At 58.1% G+C, this 14,102-nt stretch overlaps 1 protein-coding gene and 1 long non-coding RNA gene across 4 annotated transcripts; one reads left to right on the top strand and one right to left on the bottom strand.

The window, feature by feature from the left end:
- The first annotated feature begins 175 nt into the window (after positions 1-175).
- On the top strand, positions 176-12,289 carry LOC101964124 (uncharacterized). Of its 3 annotated transcripts, none has more exons than XM_040290691.2 (4): positions 176-4,832; positions 7,297-7,423; positions 8,806-8,971; positions 9,352-12,289. In XM_040290691.2, exons 1-4 carry the CDS (start codon positions 4,689-4,691, stop codon positions 10,718-10,720), a joined length of 1,806 nt encoding a protein of 601 aa, XP_040146625.1. In that variant the 5' UTR covers positions 176-4,688; the 3' UTR covers positions 10,721-12,289. The 3 variants fall into 3 exon arrangements, with proteins under 3 accessions (XP_040146625.1, XP_040146627.1, XP_013216970.1); XM_040290693.2 differs by having other exon boundaries at positions 177-4,691; XM_013361516.4 differs by having other exon boundaries at positions 4,689-5,527.
- Positions 11,561-13,773, bottom strand: LOC144371162 (uncharacterized). Its single transcript, XR_013431298.1, has 2 exons — positions 13,636-13,773; positions 11,561-12,936 (listed from the first exon to the last, which is right to left on the bottom strand). It is a non-coding gene; the product is annotated as an uncharacterized LOC144371162 (long non-coding RNA).
- Positions 13,774-14,102: the final 329 nt, after the last annotated feature.

Here is a 14,102-nt window from a genome sequence, read left to right as displayed (position 1 = left end):
TGACCTCTCTTCCTCGCCGCTCTCGGCCTGGCGTGGCCTTGGCTGCTGGCACGCGCCCAGGGCGGGAAGGGCAAAGGGCGAAGCGAAGTTCAAAGGGCAGGGGGCGGGCTCGCCTTGGAGCGCACTTCCGGGGCGGTGCCGAGGCGGGAGTGGGTGGGGCCTCGCGCACGGGCAGAGTCCCGCGCGCGGGTCCCGCGGGGCGTGGGTTTGCCTGGGGCGGAGGAGGGCGTTCCGCTTCCTCCGGTCCGACGTGCGCTGGCTGGACCTTGGGACTGGTCTGGAGTAGCCATGGCCCGCAGCTCGCTCCCCGCAGCACTGGCCACAGCCACACCGTGGAACCGGCTGTCCATCACAGGAGGTGCACAGGTGGAGAGGGGCTGGCCTCTACAGTGGACGTCACACAGCTGAGAGGCGGTCGGAGAGGGGCAGTGAGGCCCAACCGGCAGCACGGGGCCCCTGTAGGGTGCTGGGCTTAGGGCACAGTGCACCTGCCCGTCGTCCCGTGTCACGTTCCTCGCCACTAGAACACTCAGGGTCCCTCCAGGGGACTGGGCTGCGTGAAATGACCACACAGAGACAAAGGGACCTTTTTCTTTGGGTCCTGCGATGTCTCCTCTGACCTTAAGGGTCCGTGGAAAGAGAGGGCGAGAGCACGTGCTGAACCCTTTTATTGAGGAGAAGCCATTCTAATGAGGCCAGAGTCAGTTTTCGGGGGCTGAGTCCAGCTTCCTGATGTCCACTGTCTGACTGACACCTGGGTAGGCCACCCCAAGGGCAGAGGAGGAGAAGGGGACACACAAAGGGCGTTTCCTAGGAGCATTCTGTGCCAAACAGGGCACAGGGGCAACATCACAAAGGAACAGGTGGGTGGAGCTCAGTCCATGGGGCGACACGCTACTCTGGCTTCAGGATGGAAGGCGCGGGTCATTCAGAGGATCCCCAGTCCCAGCCACTGGGGAGGCAGAGACGGGAGAGCCCAGCGCCAGGCAAGACGGAGGAGCTGGGTGTCGCCCAGGGCTTGCAGGCGGAGGCAGACCTAGTCCTCCACGCAGGGCAGAGGGCGAGTTGCCCCTCCTCTGGCAGAACTGGTGCCCAGGCCAGCAGGGCTGTGTTTCTTCCAGTGCGGGTGGCCCCCAAGGCCCCTTGCATGCCAGGCACGCGCTCTGCCAGGAGCCTCTTGTGGCCCTTGACAGTTGGGAGGCCAAAGCCCACCACCTGTAAGAGCTGAGCCAGGCCGTGCTGCCCTCCGGCAGACTGTCCCCTGTCGGGCACCTCTACCTAAGTGGAACCGGCAGCTGGTTAACAGATGAATGATCATTTGTGAAGTTATTAACGACAAATTGATAGGAGATCCCAAGTCTGCCAGCGCCTAATTGTTTGGGAAATGGAGGAGATGATGGCCGCGAGATGACATCAGAGCGCACGTCTGAGGGGGTGCCCTGGGTGGGCGGAGGTCTGGGAGAGACCACAGAGCCTGGCGCTGACGTGGGGGACAGTGCAGGGCGGACTGTTAGTGGCAGGCACGGGAATGCAGTCATGAAAGGAGAAGGTGGGAAAAGAGAACAAGCCAAGTCTGCAGCTTTCAATAGGAAGCTCTGATCAATGAACCTCGTGGCCGGGTTTGCAAAGATGGTTCTCCGTGTGAGGCTCAGTGTCCACCTCGGTCCCCTTGAGGTGTCTGCGCTCAGAAACAGTCCGAGCCTTCCTAGTGCGGTCCGGGGTCGCCCACCTGCCCCAGGACCCGGCTCTCACCCAGACCCCCACTCGACACCCGCGGGCTGGGCCTGAGGCTAGCCAGGGTCCACCCTCAGCTTCCCCCTGACCCAGCTCTGCGGTTCCGGTTCCGTGCTACCTTTCCAAGGCTGGGGCGGGGCCAAGGTCCCTCATGGGGTCGCTGGGTGGGAGAAGAGGGAAGCCGTTTCCTGGCAGAGGTCAGGCAGCTTTGGAACATGAACCTCAATCTTTTTGTTGGAACCAGGGATTGAACCCAGGGGTCCTTAAACCCTGAGCCACATCCCCAGCCCTTTTTATTTTTGAGACAGGGTCTTGCTAAATTGCTGGCCTCTATCTTGCAATCCTCCTGCCTCAGCCTCCCAATTCACTGGGTTTACAGGCATGCACCACTGCATCTGGCTAAATCTTTTCTCTCTATGGCACGGAGTTAGGGACCCACCTTTAAGACATAGGTTTTTGGGGGATGTGCCAGACGTAACTGCAGCACACGCAGACACTGCGGCCACAGGCGTGGGAGGCCCTGAGCAGCTGCAGAGCGTGAGTCCAGGGAATCCGGATCTGCTTTCTGGTGGTTCCACCATCTCCCCCCCGTGGCAAGTCCAGAGGAACAGGCTGGCTGGGGTCAGCTGTAAGTTCCTGAGTGCCCTTGAAGTCCTCCTGCCTGGTTATATCTGGATCTCCTTAAGATGTTCAGGTTCAAACCAAACTCATTTAGAATTTTACTACTTTTTTAAACAAATTTTTTTTTTAAGTTGTCAATAGACCTTTATTTATTTATTTACATGTGATGCTGGGATTTGAACCCAGTGCCTCACACATGACAGGCAAGTGCTGTACCACTGAGCTACAACCCCGCCCCAGGATTTTACTACTTTTTAAAAAAATCAATTAAAAAGAATTCAGAGGGGCTCACAGGCAGTGGCAAGAGGGTGTCTACCAAAAGGTTGGGTTAGGTAGTCAAGCAACATACCCCTTCAGTAAGGCTCCCTGACAGGACAGACAATCCCAATGTGTGGAATCCAGAAGAAAGTTTGAAAAAAGCAACTTCTAAGGAGCATCTCGAAATGGAGTAGGGAGGCCATCGGGGACCAAGGTCTATGCGTGTACTAAAGGGCTACCTAGGAAAGCGAACCCTTTCTTTTTAGTGGCACTGGGGACTGAACTCAGGGGCACTCTATTTTTTATTTTATTTTGCACCAAGGATGGATCCCAGAGCTACTTAACAACTGAGCCACACCCCCAGACCTTTTTAGTTTTTGAGACAGGGTCTTGCTAAGTTGCTGAGGATGGCCTCAAACTTGGGATCCTCCTGCTTCAGCCTCCCAAGTGGCTGGGATGACAGGTTCAGCTGGTTGAGAAAGTGAACTCTTCAACTGGGCATGAAAATTAACAGGAAACTGACCTTTGAACCAGGTCAGGGTCTGCGAAGCTGTTAACGTCGCTCCCTGGGGACTGCAGCTAGGCAGTTGCCACTAATGACCAGTCACCTCCACACAGCCCAGTGCCACTAGATTTAGCATGAGGATAGCATCTCTGCACTGTCTTTTCAGGCAACTTGGGGAATTTCCTTGGTCCTCTCCTTCCCTTGAGCAGTCACACAGAGTCACCTGGAGCCATGTTACTCTGAACTGCAGTTCTCAAGCCCAGAGAGGGTTGCTTACAAGTTTCCGAGTTTGAACTGACAGACAGGTGTATCAGAAGCTTTGAGACAAGCCTTGTAGGGTACCCCTGGCATCAGGGCTTCCGCTTTTGTGCAGGTTCCTAGGATTCTAAGGGAGGTTAATCACCAGATTAGCCAATGCCTCAGGGTCCACCAAATACTGCAAAAATATGGAAGCAAACTTGGGTATCAAGAAGAGATGGAATTTGGGGCTGTAGCTCAGTGGTAGAGCACTTGTGTAGCATAGCGACGCCCTGGGTTTGATCCTCAGCACCACATAAAAACAAACAAAATAAAGGTATTGTGTAAAAATTTTTAAAAAAATGAGTAAGTGAGTAAAATAATGGTATTGTGTCCACCTACAACTAAGAAATTTAAAAAAAAAAAAAAAAAAAAAGGAGATGGGGTTTCCCCAGATGGAGGTCCGTAATAACTGGCTGTTTTTTGTTGTCAGGCAAGAAACTAGGTTTTACCTAAAGGAACTGCAAAATGGAAAAGCAAAACCAAACCAACTACTGTCCCAGGGATATCGCAGCCTTTACATTCTCAGGTCCTCTAGGAACACCCTCAGAAGCAAATCTAAAAGGTTCTTCAAGGGTCTGGAACCTGGGGTGCAGCCCTCGGCTCTTTGCTGTGCTGATCTGAGTTGCTGCCTGTTGGCCGCTGAGGTTTGCGGCCCCTCCCCGGTGCAGCAGGGCTCCTGAGGTCCCCGTCCTGGTGTCCAGCACCAGTTACGTGCGCCGGGAAGTCGTGTGGAGGGTCCAGTGCCCCGGCCCGACGTGCACTCGGAGCCGACTTCAGCCCACGTGCTGATGTCATTGTCTGACTCTGACCCCGCGGGCACCCAGGTCCCCTGTGCCATCCAGTCCTGTCCGGGTTGGGCGTCCCCCGGAGGAAACTGAGTCTGCAGTCCCGTGCACACCTGGTGCCCACGTCCAGGAGGACGCAGAGCAGAGCCGAGCGCAAACCCAGACACAGACGCGGGGACAAGAAGCGGGGCACAGGCGAATTCCCGCGCGCCCGTCCTTGGAGCGGCGGTCGGCGGAACCCGGAGAACGTCCAATCAGAGCAGACGGGGCGGAGCCCAGAAACAATCGCGAGTTTGGGAGCGCGCCCTGCGTACTGGCCAATCAAGAGCTCCGGGGGGGGGAACCGTCCAATTGAGCGCTCTGGCGTGGGCAGCAGGAACCAATCAGAGGCCGGGGCGGGGCTTCGCGGCTGAGCCGTCCCAGGTGAAGGTGCACGCGCTGTCCGCCAGCCACTGGGAGCGAGCGCGGGCCCGGGAGGGCGGAGGATGGTGAGAGCGGGCGGCGCCCGAGCCCAGGGGCGGCCTTGCGAATCCCTGCGCCCCGGAGTCCACGGCTCCGCGAGGCCACACCCGGAGAGCGGCGCGGAGCACTGGCGCCTGGGCCGTGGGCGACAGTGTCCCAGCGCCCGTGTATGAAGACGGTCGGGGCGGGAGGAGCTGGAGCTGGTGGCTAGTTCGGGGGGTGGCGCGGCGGGCAGGGGCCCCGGGTCAGTTTGGGGAGGGACAGCCGAGGAACTTGAGGGGTCAGCCTGGGGCTTTAGGGAGCGGATCGGACCTGGGGTGACCTTCCCTGCCGCTGTCTCGGAATCCAGCAGGGAGGGAGAGGCGAACGGGAGCTGTGAGGGGGAGGCCGGCGGGGACAGGCGGTCAGGTTACAGTTTTGTGCTGGCTCAGACTTGGGCACCACCCGTGTGAAATAAAACATCCAAACTTAGCCCGCACAGACTTGTATCGAAAAGGATTATGGGGGGACTGGACGTAGGGGACAAGGGACTGTGGCCACATGGGGAGGGGTCTCCTGCAAGAGGCAGTAGGGGCAGAGGGCGCACTGGAACAGGAGAGTGTTTCTCTCGCGAGGTCCACAGCATCTGAAGACCTGGGTCAGAAGTTTTCCTTGGGGGAGGCCTAAACAAGGCTAGGAAGAGCCAGTCGTGGGAAGATTGATGAAGTCAGTCCTCGGCGTGCTGGCCCACCCGCCTGATGCCAGCTGGTTCTCAGGAGGGCTGTCTGCAGGCTCAGGGCGCCCTCATGCAGGCCCTGGAAGAAAGCCAAGGCTTGCCTGTCAGACGTTTTGTTCCAGTTGGTCAGCGGGGACCAGCTATCCAGTATGTGAGAGAGGGTGGGAATTTGGAGGGTCTGGGTCTGATCTCCTGGGCCCACAAGGCACGACCCTTCACGGCTCATGTGCTTCCAGAACCCATCTCCAAAACACAGGGTGGGATTCCTTTCCCCTCTGCTGTCTCCGGGAGCACACACTCACCCCGGCTCAAGGTCACTGCCAGCTGTGGCTAGCAGCACCTGTCACAGCTCAGCACCAGTGCTTCCTGGTCCAGCTCAGCTTCCATTCCTTGTAAAATAGCAGCTTCTTTTGTCTTTCCCTTGTCTTAATGAAGGTGGGAAGTTTTTTTGATCTGTTTTTTGCCTGTTGCTGTTAGATGGTATTCCAGGGTTTTGCCTGAGTGTGCTTTGGGGGAAAAATGTCTCAAAATATGGAAACATTCATTACCTTTCCATTAAAATTGTAGGAAGACACAGACCACCCCACAACTCAGGAGAGGAAGGTGAAGACTTGGGTGGAAAGGAATGTAAAAATCGTAGTGACCCTGTCATGCAGGACCCTGTCCCACTTCTCCTTAGTGTCTGGGCATCAGGTATAATGCCCCTTCTGCAAAACACAACCCAGAAAACTGAGAAGTGTCGGTTTGATTCACAGTTTAAATTTACAGTTTATCATGAGGGTAAGTAGTGAGGATGAGTGTTGAGGATAAGGATGATTGGTGCTGTTTTCAAGGGATCTTGGAGGGATGATACATGTCTTAGAACCTGCCCTCCCCATTCTTGAACACGATGGATGTGTGATTCTGCTGCATTCTGATTCAGACACCACGAAGGGCTTAGTGTGGAGCAGGTGCCTCACCTGGGTGGGGACTGGCGTCTGAGGACAGTGTCTCAGCTGAGCCCCAGTGGAGCCTGCCCGGGTGGTGGAGGTGCACCTGGGGTGGCTCAAAAGCCTCCCTTGTGGGGCCTCCAGCCCCTGGTACCACGGCAGAAGGAGCCATGTGCTCGGGAAAGCTACTGAGGTGGCCTGGAGCTGTTTCCCGTGGTTGGGTTTGGAGCAGTCAGAGTATCATCTGTGCACACTGAGTAGACCCATGATGGCCTCACTAAGGGAGAAGTCGTGTTGACGGGCGGTAGGCCTATGAGTATTTCTAAGTCACAACCTGGAGGGAAGGAGTGGGGGTCCTGAGCACCCAGTGGACCCTCTCTGCTTGCTTCCCATCCGTAGCGTAGACCCCTGCCCATGAAAATGTAGAATAAAGGCACTGTGTCCACTTAAATAAAAAAATAAATATTAAAAAAATGGGGTATCCCTCCCCCCATTCTTTTTGTTTTGCCACTGACCACACCCCTCACAGTTGGCCAGTCAGGGTCTGTCAGCTGGGGTCAGTGAGTCCTGACCCACACAATGTGGAGTGGTGCACAGGGGCACCCTTGTTTTTTGGTAGGATAGATATCTTGCTCAGCCCTGTCAGTTGATGGGCACTTGGTGTTTTGGGTGTGGCTGCTGTGAGATTTGAGCAAGCCACATATGGTCTCCACATCACTTAACTGGTGACGTCTTCCATCTCTCCCTGTCCTGACTGCCGTCTCAGTCTCTGTGAGGGCACCCCCAGCTGCCCCTGCCCCTGTCCCCACAGCACCCTGCCAGGGTGCCTGACATTCCACTTGCGGCCCGTTGTCACTGCACACAGCAGTGTGAGGGCCAAGGGCTCAGGATTCCTGAGTCGATTCCAGTGTCCCCAACTGCCCGCCTCTGCCTTCCCTGCATGACGGGGGACCGTGCCTTTCTGAAACGGAATGTGTGACGTTCCAGGACCCAGTGGCCTTTGAGGACGTGGCTGTGGACTTCTCCCCCGAGGAGTGGGCCCTGCTGGACGATACTCAGAGGGACCTCTACAGGGATGTGATGCTGGAGACCTGCAGGAACCTGGCCTCCGCAGGTGGGGTGGCGGCTCTCCTCTCCTGAGCCTCGAGGGGAGAAAATGTCTTTTTTCCTTTGGGCTAAGAAACTGGAGCATGCTTCAAGAGAGACAGAAGTCCTCTCCTGGCGGCTTGGGAGCCGAGGCAGGAGGATCCAGAGTTGAAAGCCAGCCTCAGCAGAGTGAGGCACTAAAACCCAGAGTTGTTTAAATAAAATACAAAAAAATAGGGCTGGGGACGTGGCTCAGTGGTCAAGTGCCCTGAGTTCAGTCCCTGGTACCCCCCCACACACACACACACAAAAAGTCTTCTCCATGAAATAAGATTTTATATCTTATCGCCGTTTTTCTTAGCAGTATTTTTTTTTTTTTTTTTTTTTTTGCTGCGGGGGATTGAAGTGAGGGGTCATGTGCCAATGAGCCACGTCCCAGCCCTTTTAAAATTCTGAGACACAGTTTTGATAAATTGCCTTGAACTTGGATCCTGCTGCCTCCGCTTCCTGAGGACCGCCTCACCCTCGTGGTCACAGTCCTGAGGTCCCTGAGTTCTGTAAGTAGGCACAGTCCCAGTGTCACTCTGGAGCGTAGAAAGCAGCTCTCTGGGTCACTCCTGTGGGTTCCACTGGTCAGCCACGTGTGATGTGGCCACTTTGCTGGAGTGAGCCTCACACTCCTGCCGCAGCAGCCTGGAGCGGAGCCGTCCTGCGCAGGCCAGGTGGTGCCCTTCCCTGCTGCTCTTGTCATGTCCTCTCTACGTGGTGGCAGCCCTCACACCCACCTGAGCTTCCAGTGGCAGCTGGGGACCGAGACTCGATCCCTCCAGAGTCCCTGCGTATGGACACAGGAGAGCAGGAACCCTTGAGGAGCAGTTTGCATGAGGTGCAGGGACCAAGTCCGCCCGTGCCCTTGGTCCCTGCTCCTCCCGTCCCTCCCGTCCCTCCTGTCACCACCCCTGGAAGTGGCAGGACTGGGCTGTGCATCCTGCCCAAGGCCTCCCTTGGTGCTGTCAACATACGCCTCCTCCACGTGGAGCTTCTCACAGGGAGCAGGCTGCATCGCACCCTTTTCCTTTGCGCTGACAAAGCCCAGTACCAAGGTCCTCCCAGGCTTCCTGAGTCCCAGGTTCACCTTACAGAATGGGGTTTCCCGGCTGGGCTGGGCTCAGAGGGCGAGTGCTCCGCAGCATGCATGGGGCACTGGGCTCAACTCAGCACCCCGTGAATGTAGGATGAAGGCACTGTGTCCCCCTAAATCAAAAACAGATATTAAAAAAGCGGGGTATCCCTCCCCCCACTGACCAACCCCAGACTATATTTCTGGGTCAGAATACAGAAGGACATGTACCTGGGGTCTGTTATCTCAGTTCCTTTCCCAAGAAATAATTGTGTCACCGATTGTCCCAGGTTGTTGCTTTCACACTAAAGCCAGCGGGTCCCGTTTTCAGCAGTACATTTTGAGAAATGGAATATCCAGCGACGATTTTACAAGAAGGGATTTCTGGTCTGCTTTTGGAGAAAGCTGGAGGCTGGATGACCCTGGCGATGACCAGGTGCAGGACCGGCGTGGGAGGTGAGTGCACTCGGGCGTGTGAGCATCCTCTCTGCATGTTAGGCTGACTCGGGACGAAATGAAACGCGTCGTCCTTGCTGGACACTGGGTGCCTGTGGAGTTTCCATAGGAGCACTTTTATCAATGTGATGTCGACGTGGAGAATCTGGAACAACTTGGCCCGCCAGCAGGCGGTCCCCAGGCAGGACGCTGCCATGGTGAAGGCTGCCTGGGCCTCTGGCCGACGTGAAGCCCGGGGCCCAGGACCCTGAGGCAGCAGTGCTGACAGTAAGCAGGAAGGTGGCGGAGTAGCCAGAGCCGTCGTGCACACCTGCTGACGGGCTGCGGCGGCCGGCCGGGACCTGCAGGCGGCTTAACAGTGTGCTTCCTGTTTTGAACAGAGGCGGCATGGTGGACGGCCTCTCCAGGCAGACGGAGGGTCCGCATGGGGACGCCGAGGGCCATGCTGTGCGCAGGCGTGTCCCCAGTGGAGGTCAGCCCCGGGAACGTACCACGCGTGCAAGGGCCTCCAGGAACCAGCAAGCACCGCCCACTGGACACAAGCCTCATCCTCGTGAGGAACGTGAGCAAGCGGCGGGTCCCCCTGCGAAAACTGACACTGCAGAGAGACCCCAGGAACGAGGGGACACCGGGGGAGCGCCGAGTGAACACGTGGGAAGACCTAGTAACAAAAAGTCTCTGAAACGTAAGAAACGCGGGAAAGTGCTCTCCTGCCCCTCATCCTCACAGGCGCCCGCGCGCGGCCACCGCGGGGAGAAGAGGCACGCGTGCGCCGTGTGCGGGAAGGCCTTTCAGTACCGCTCCTACCTGGCGCGGCACGCCAGGACGCACACCGGGGAGAAGCCCTACGCGTGCGCCCAGTGCGGGAAGGCCTTCAGCTGCGCCTCCTACTTCCGCGACCACGTGCGCACGCACAGTGGGGAGAAGCCCTACGGCTGCGCGCACTGTGGGAAGGCCTTCAGCTGCTACTCCTCCTTTCGGGATCACACGCGCACGCACACTGGAGAGAAGCCCTACGAGTGCACCCGCTGTGGAAAGGCGTTCGCGTGCTACTCGTCCCTTCGGGAACACGGGAGGTCTCACAGCGGGGCGAAGCCCTACGACTGTAAAGAGTGCGGGAAAGCCTTCAGGTACCCCGCGTCGCTGAGAGCGCACCTGAGGACGCACGCGGCCGAGAAGCCGCACGCGTGCGAGCAGTGTGGGAAGGCCTTCAGCTGCGCCACCTACTTCCGGAGACACGCCCGGACCCACAGTGGCGTGCGGCCCTACCAGTGTGCGCAGTGTGGCAGGGCCTACCGCTTCTCCTCCTCCCTGCGCATCCACGCCAGGACGCACACCGGGGAGAGGCCCTTCGGCTGTCAGCAGTGTGGCAAAGCCTTCGGCTGCGCCTCCTCCCTCCGAGAGCACGTGAGAACCCACAGTGGCGAGAAGCCTCACCGCTGCCGGCAGTGCGGGAAGGCCTTCAGCCACCCGCAGTATTTCCAAAAGCACCTGCGGTCACACGGCGCAGGGAAGCCCTACGAGTGCTCCCAGTGTGGGAAAGCCTACCGCTGCGCCTCATCTCTGCGCGTGCACATGAGGTCGCACACCGGGGAGAGACCCTACGAGTGCAAGCAGTGTGGGAAAGCCTTCAGGTACCTGGCGTCCCTGCAGGCCCACGGGAGGTCACACGCTGCAGAGGAGCTGAGAACACAGCGGTGTGGGACAGGCGTGGGACCTGGCGCGCTCGCCCTAAAGCCCTTGGGATAGGAAGACCACACCAGGGAAGACCCCATGATGTTCAGAAGGGGAAACCTGGGAGGGAGTCTCCACTGTTGTCAACCTTCGCCTTTCAAGTGCCTCACCTTAGCAGGGACCCCTGGTGTTCAGTCTCTTCTTGGTGCTGTTGACATGAGCAATGAACGTCCTGTTGGGCACCATCACTGGTACTAAGTGTATTTTGTTATACAAGGCTTCAAATAATCGGGCGTCCACGTAGCCTTGTCTAGTGCACATTCTGATCTTGGACCTATGGGTGCTACCGTGTGCAGTTTGAGGTGATTTTACATTAGCAGTTTTCTCTGTATATGACTTGATGGAAACTTACTGATTTATTCCTATGCAGTGCTGAGACTTGAACCCCGTGCCTCACAGCCCTACACGAGAAGCTTTTGATTCCTACGTCTGTTTCCAGCTTGAGGTCAGAATGTGAACTTGCTTTTCTAGGCCACAGGTGCAGGTACTGGACACACACACTGTCCACCTTTCTCTTCATTCTTCACTATGGAAAGAGGCGTCTTCCTTTGCTGCTAGTGGACTCATGTAATGCACAGGAATTAGTGATTCTGGAAGGTTCTTCAAAGAGCCTCTTCCCAGCTGATTTGTGATCGTATTTTGATCTTGACTGGATATTGGACACACTGCATTGCGTTGAGAGACCCTCTGGCATAAAGGTGAAGTTCGTGTGTCAGTGGTCCCACTGAATTGCCATCCGCATGAGTAAGGCTGGAAAGTGAATGTCTGGGTTCACGGGGGACAGCGTGTGAGCTTTGGGATGTGGAAGTGGATAACCAGTATTCTCAGTAGCTTTTTTTTTTTTTTAATATTTAGTTTTAGGTGGGCACAATATTTTACCTTTACGTGGTGCCGAGGATCGATCCCAGTGCCTCACGTATGTAGGCGAGCGCGCCTCCGCTGAGCCCCAGCCCCGGCCCTTTCAGTAGTTTTATTGGGAGACAGGGTCTATAAATTGCCACCCATTTACCACGGTGACCTGTGGTCCTAGGTCAAGCGCATTGTTCTGATTATCTCTGCCCATCTAGAATGGCCCCACAGAAGCCCGGCACCCTCTGGGCACGCGCTGCAGACTGTCCACACACCTCCCGTCATGGGCGCTCCTGGGCTCCGCGCTCCCAGGTTCCTGCTTGGGCTGCAGCTCTGTGGTTCCCTGACCCCTCCCTGAGGGCCCGTGTCCCTATAGGGCTGCTGAGGCAGCTTGTCTAGCGGATCTGTCACTTCATTCCTGTTGAGAGCCGCAGCCAGTCGGAATGGCCCCTGGCATTTTGCCAGAAGTAATGCTCGGGAGGGGAGCCACTAAGATGATGCTGGATTGATTCAACTGTACATAGGCCCCTGCTGTCCACCTGGCGCCCGCTACTTTGGAGTTCTCGTGGGATTTCGTGGGGATTTAGCATTGGTGGGTGAAGTTCCGGAGGAGGGAGTTCCGGTTGGTGTGGTGTGCCGGAGAGGAGCCACGTGGGTGGCGTTGGGGAGAGTCCCCGGGGAGTGCGTGGAGTGCTGGTGGAGTTCAGCAATAAAGTTTCCTGTTTGGCCATACAAGTGCTTTGTGGCGGTTCCGTGATTTGTGCCCAGCCAGACTGCGGCACATTCCCAGCAGGTAGTGGTTGTCATTAGTGCCTGTGGCTTCAGAGCCCGTCACGGCTCTCTGTGACCTGCCAAGTCGGAGCCGAGGCGGAAGACTTGATGGCCTTTCTCTGGGGTCACAGTGGTTCACACTGGTTTCCTTGGGAAGGTGCCTTAGAACTCGGGCGCTGCAGATTCTGCGTGTGCAGAGGCCCTTGGCGGGCTGTAGTGCAGCAGTCGGCAGCGCTCCCAGGCCTGCACCCGCCATGTCCCATGAGTGTGCATCCTCTGGGAGACACTGCATACCATGCCCCTGGCCCGATCATCTACTGCCTGGCCACGGCGTAAACCGGAGGGAAAGCCCAAGCTCCACTGGCCGCTGACCGTGGCCCTGGCAGCCTGGATTCCCACCCGGTCCCCTTTCCTGTGTGGCGGTACTGGGGCTGGGTGCAGACGTCACGCACGCTGGGCAAGCGCTCAGCTTTTCATCCTCTGGGAGGTCTCGGTGTTGCAGGCTGGGCTCCATTTGCAGTCCTCCTGCTCATCTCCCAGGAGCTGGGACCGTCCCCTCTTTGACACGTCGACTCCAGATGATGACAGAAGCAAGACAACACCAGTCACCACTGAAAAGCAAGAGAGCAGAGTCGTGGAGTTAAACAGGCACCTGAGGAAGACTCCGGAAGGTGCCGCTTCCTGACGGGACTTTCAGAGCAGCCTGGGGAGAGGCGGGGTCGTGACCAGGCAGCGGGTGGAGGGACAGAGCTTGTCAGTGACCAACGCACGTCCTGCCCAGGGGAGCTCCAGGGCTGAGGAGGAGCTGGGGTGCTTCTAGGTCTGGGGTCTGGAGGCAGAGAACCCCTGGGGCCCTCAGCCCGGCGCTCACGGCCCTGGCACAGCCGGGCATGTCCCCCTAGAGCTTCGCCCCAGGCTCTGGGCATTTTTTGAGCAGCCTCTTTCTTTTCCTTTCTTTTTTAACATTTTAGAATTTGTTCTGGTTGGTCTCACTTGACAGCAGGATGCACTTCAGCTCACGGGACACAAACGGAGGCAGCTTTTCCTCCCTCTCTGCCCGGCTGTGGTCCCCCAGGAGCCTCTGTGCTGGTGTGTCAGTCCCCGTCTGCCCTGCCCCCGTGCCCCCTCACCGCCCCTCGCTCCCTCCCCTTTGCCAAAGGAGGCCCCAGGCTCTGCCCTGGCACCAACAGCCACAGTCAGCCCAGGCCCTGCCGGGGCTGCCCGAGAGCAGGACTGCACCCGTCACAGAGGCTGCCCAGCTGGGTGGACAGTGCCGCGCACCCTCCCACACGGCCAGCTCCTACGTGCACCTTCCAGTGTTCCTTTGTCAGAGTCCAGCAGAGCCATTGCTCTTCAAGTGCCCCCGAGCTGAGCGAGGGGCACCAGCAGAAGTGGCGGAAGTGACCAGATCCAAGGCATCCCAAGCTTTTCTGCTGAACTGTCACGGACTGCCTGGAGCCCAGCACGGAGCCCAGCACGGAGCCCAGCACGGGGCCCAGCACGGGGCCCAGCACGCGGCCCAGCACGGGGCCCGGCACGGGGCCCAGCACGGGGCCCAGCACGGGGCCCAGCACGGGGCCAGCACGGGGCCCAGCACGGGGCCAGCACGGGGCCCAGCACGGGGCCCAGCACGGGGCCAGCACGGGGCCAGCACGGGGCCCAGCACGGGGCCCAGCACGGGGCCCAGCACGGGGCCCAGCACGGGGCCAGCACGGGGCCCAGCACGGGGCCAGCACGGGGCCCAGCACGGGGCCCAGCACGGGGCCCACTGGCCAGT

Source organism: Ictidomys tridecemlineatus, chromosome 2 (assembly GCF_052094955.1).
Source record: "Ictidomys tridecemlineatus isolate mIctTri1 chromosome 2, mIctTri1.hap1, whole genome shotgun sequence".
NCBI lineage: Eukaryota > Metazoa > Chordata > Mammalia > Rodentia > Sciuridae > Ictidomys > Ictidomys tridecemlineatus.
This window is presented reverse-complemented; position numbering and strand designations above follow the sequence as displayed.

Bases quoted from the DNA above. Each gene is read 5' to 3' on its own strand.
- LOC101964124 (XM_013361516.4), top strand. From the start codon at position 5,366: ATGAAGTCAGTCCTCGGCGTGCTGGCCCACCCGCCTGATGCCAGCTGG. The intron at 5,528-7,296 runs GTATGTGAGAGA...GTGACGTTCCAG, and splicing joins CAGCGGGGACCAGCTATCCA to GACCCAGTGGCCTTTGAGGA. The intron at 7,424-8,805 runs GTGGGGTGGCGG...CGATTGTCCCAG, and splicing joins CAGGAACCTGGCCTCCGCAG to GTTGTTGCTTTCACACTAAA.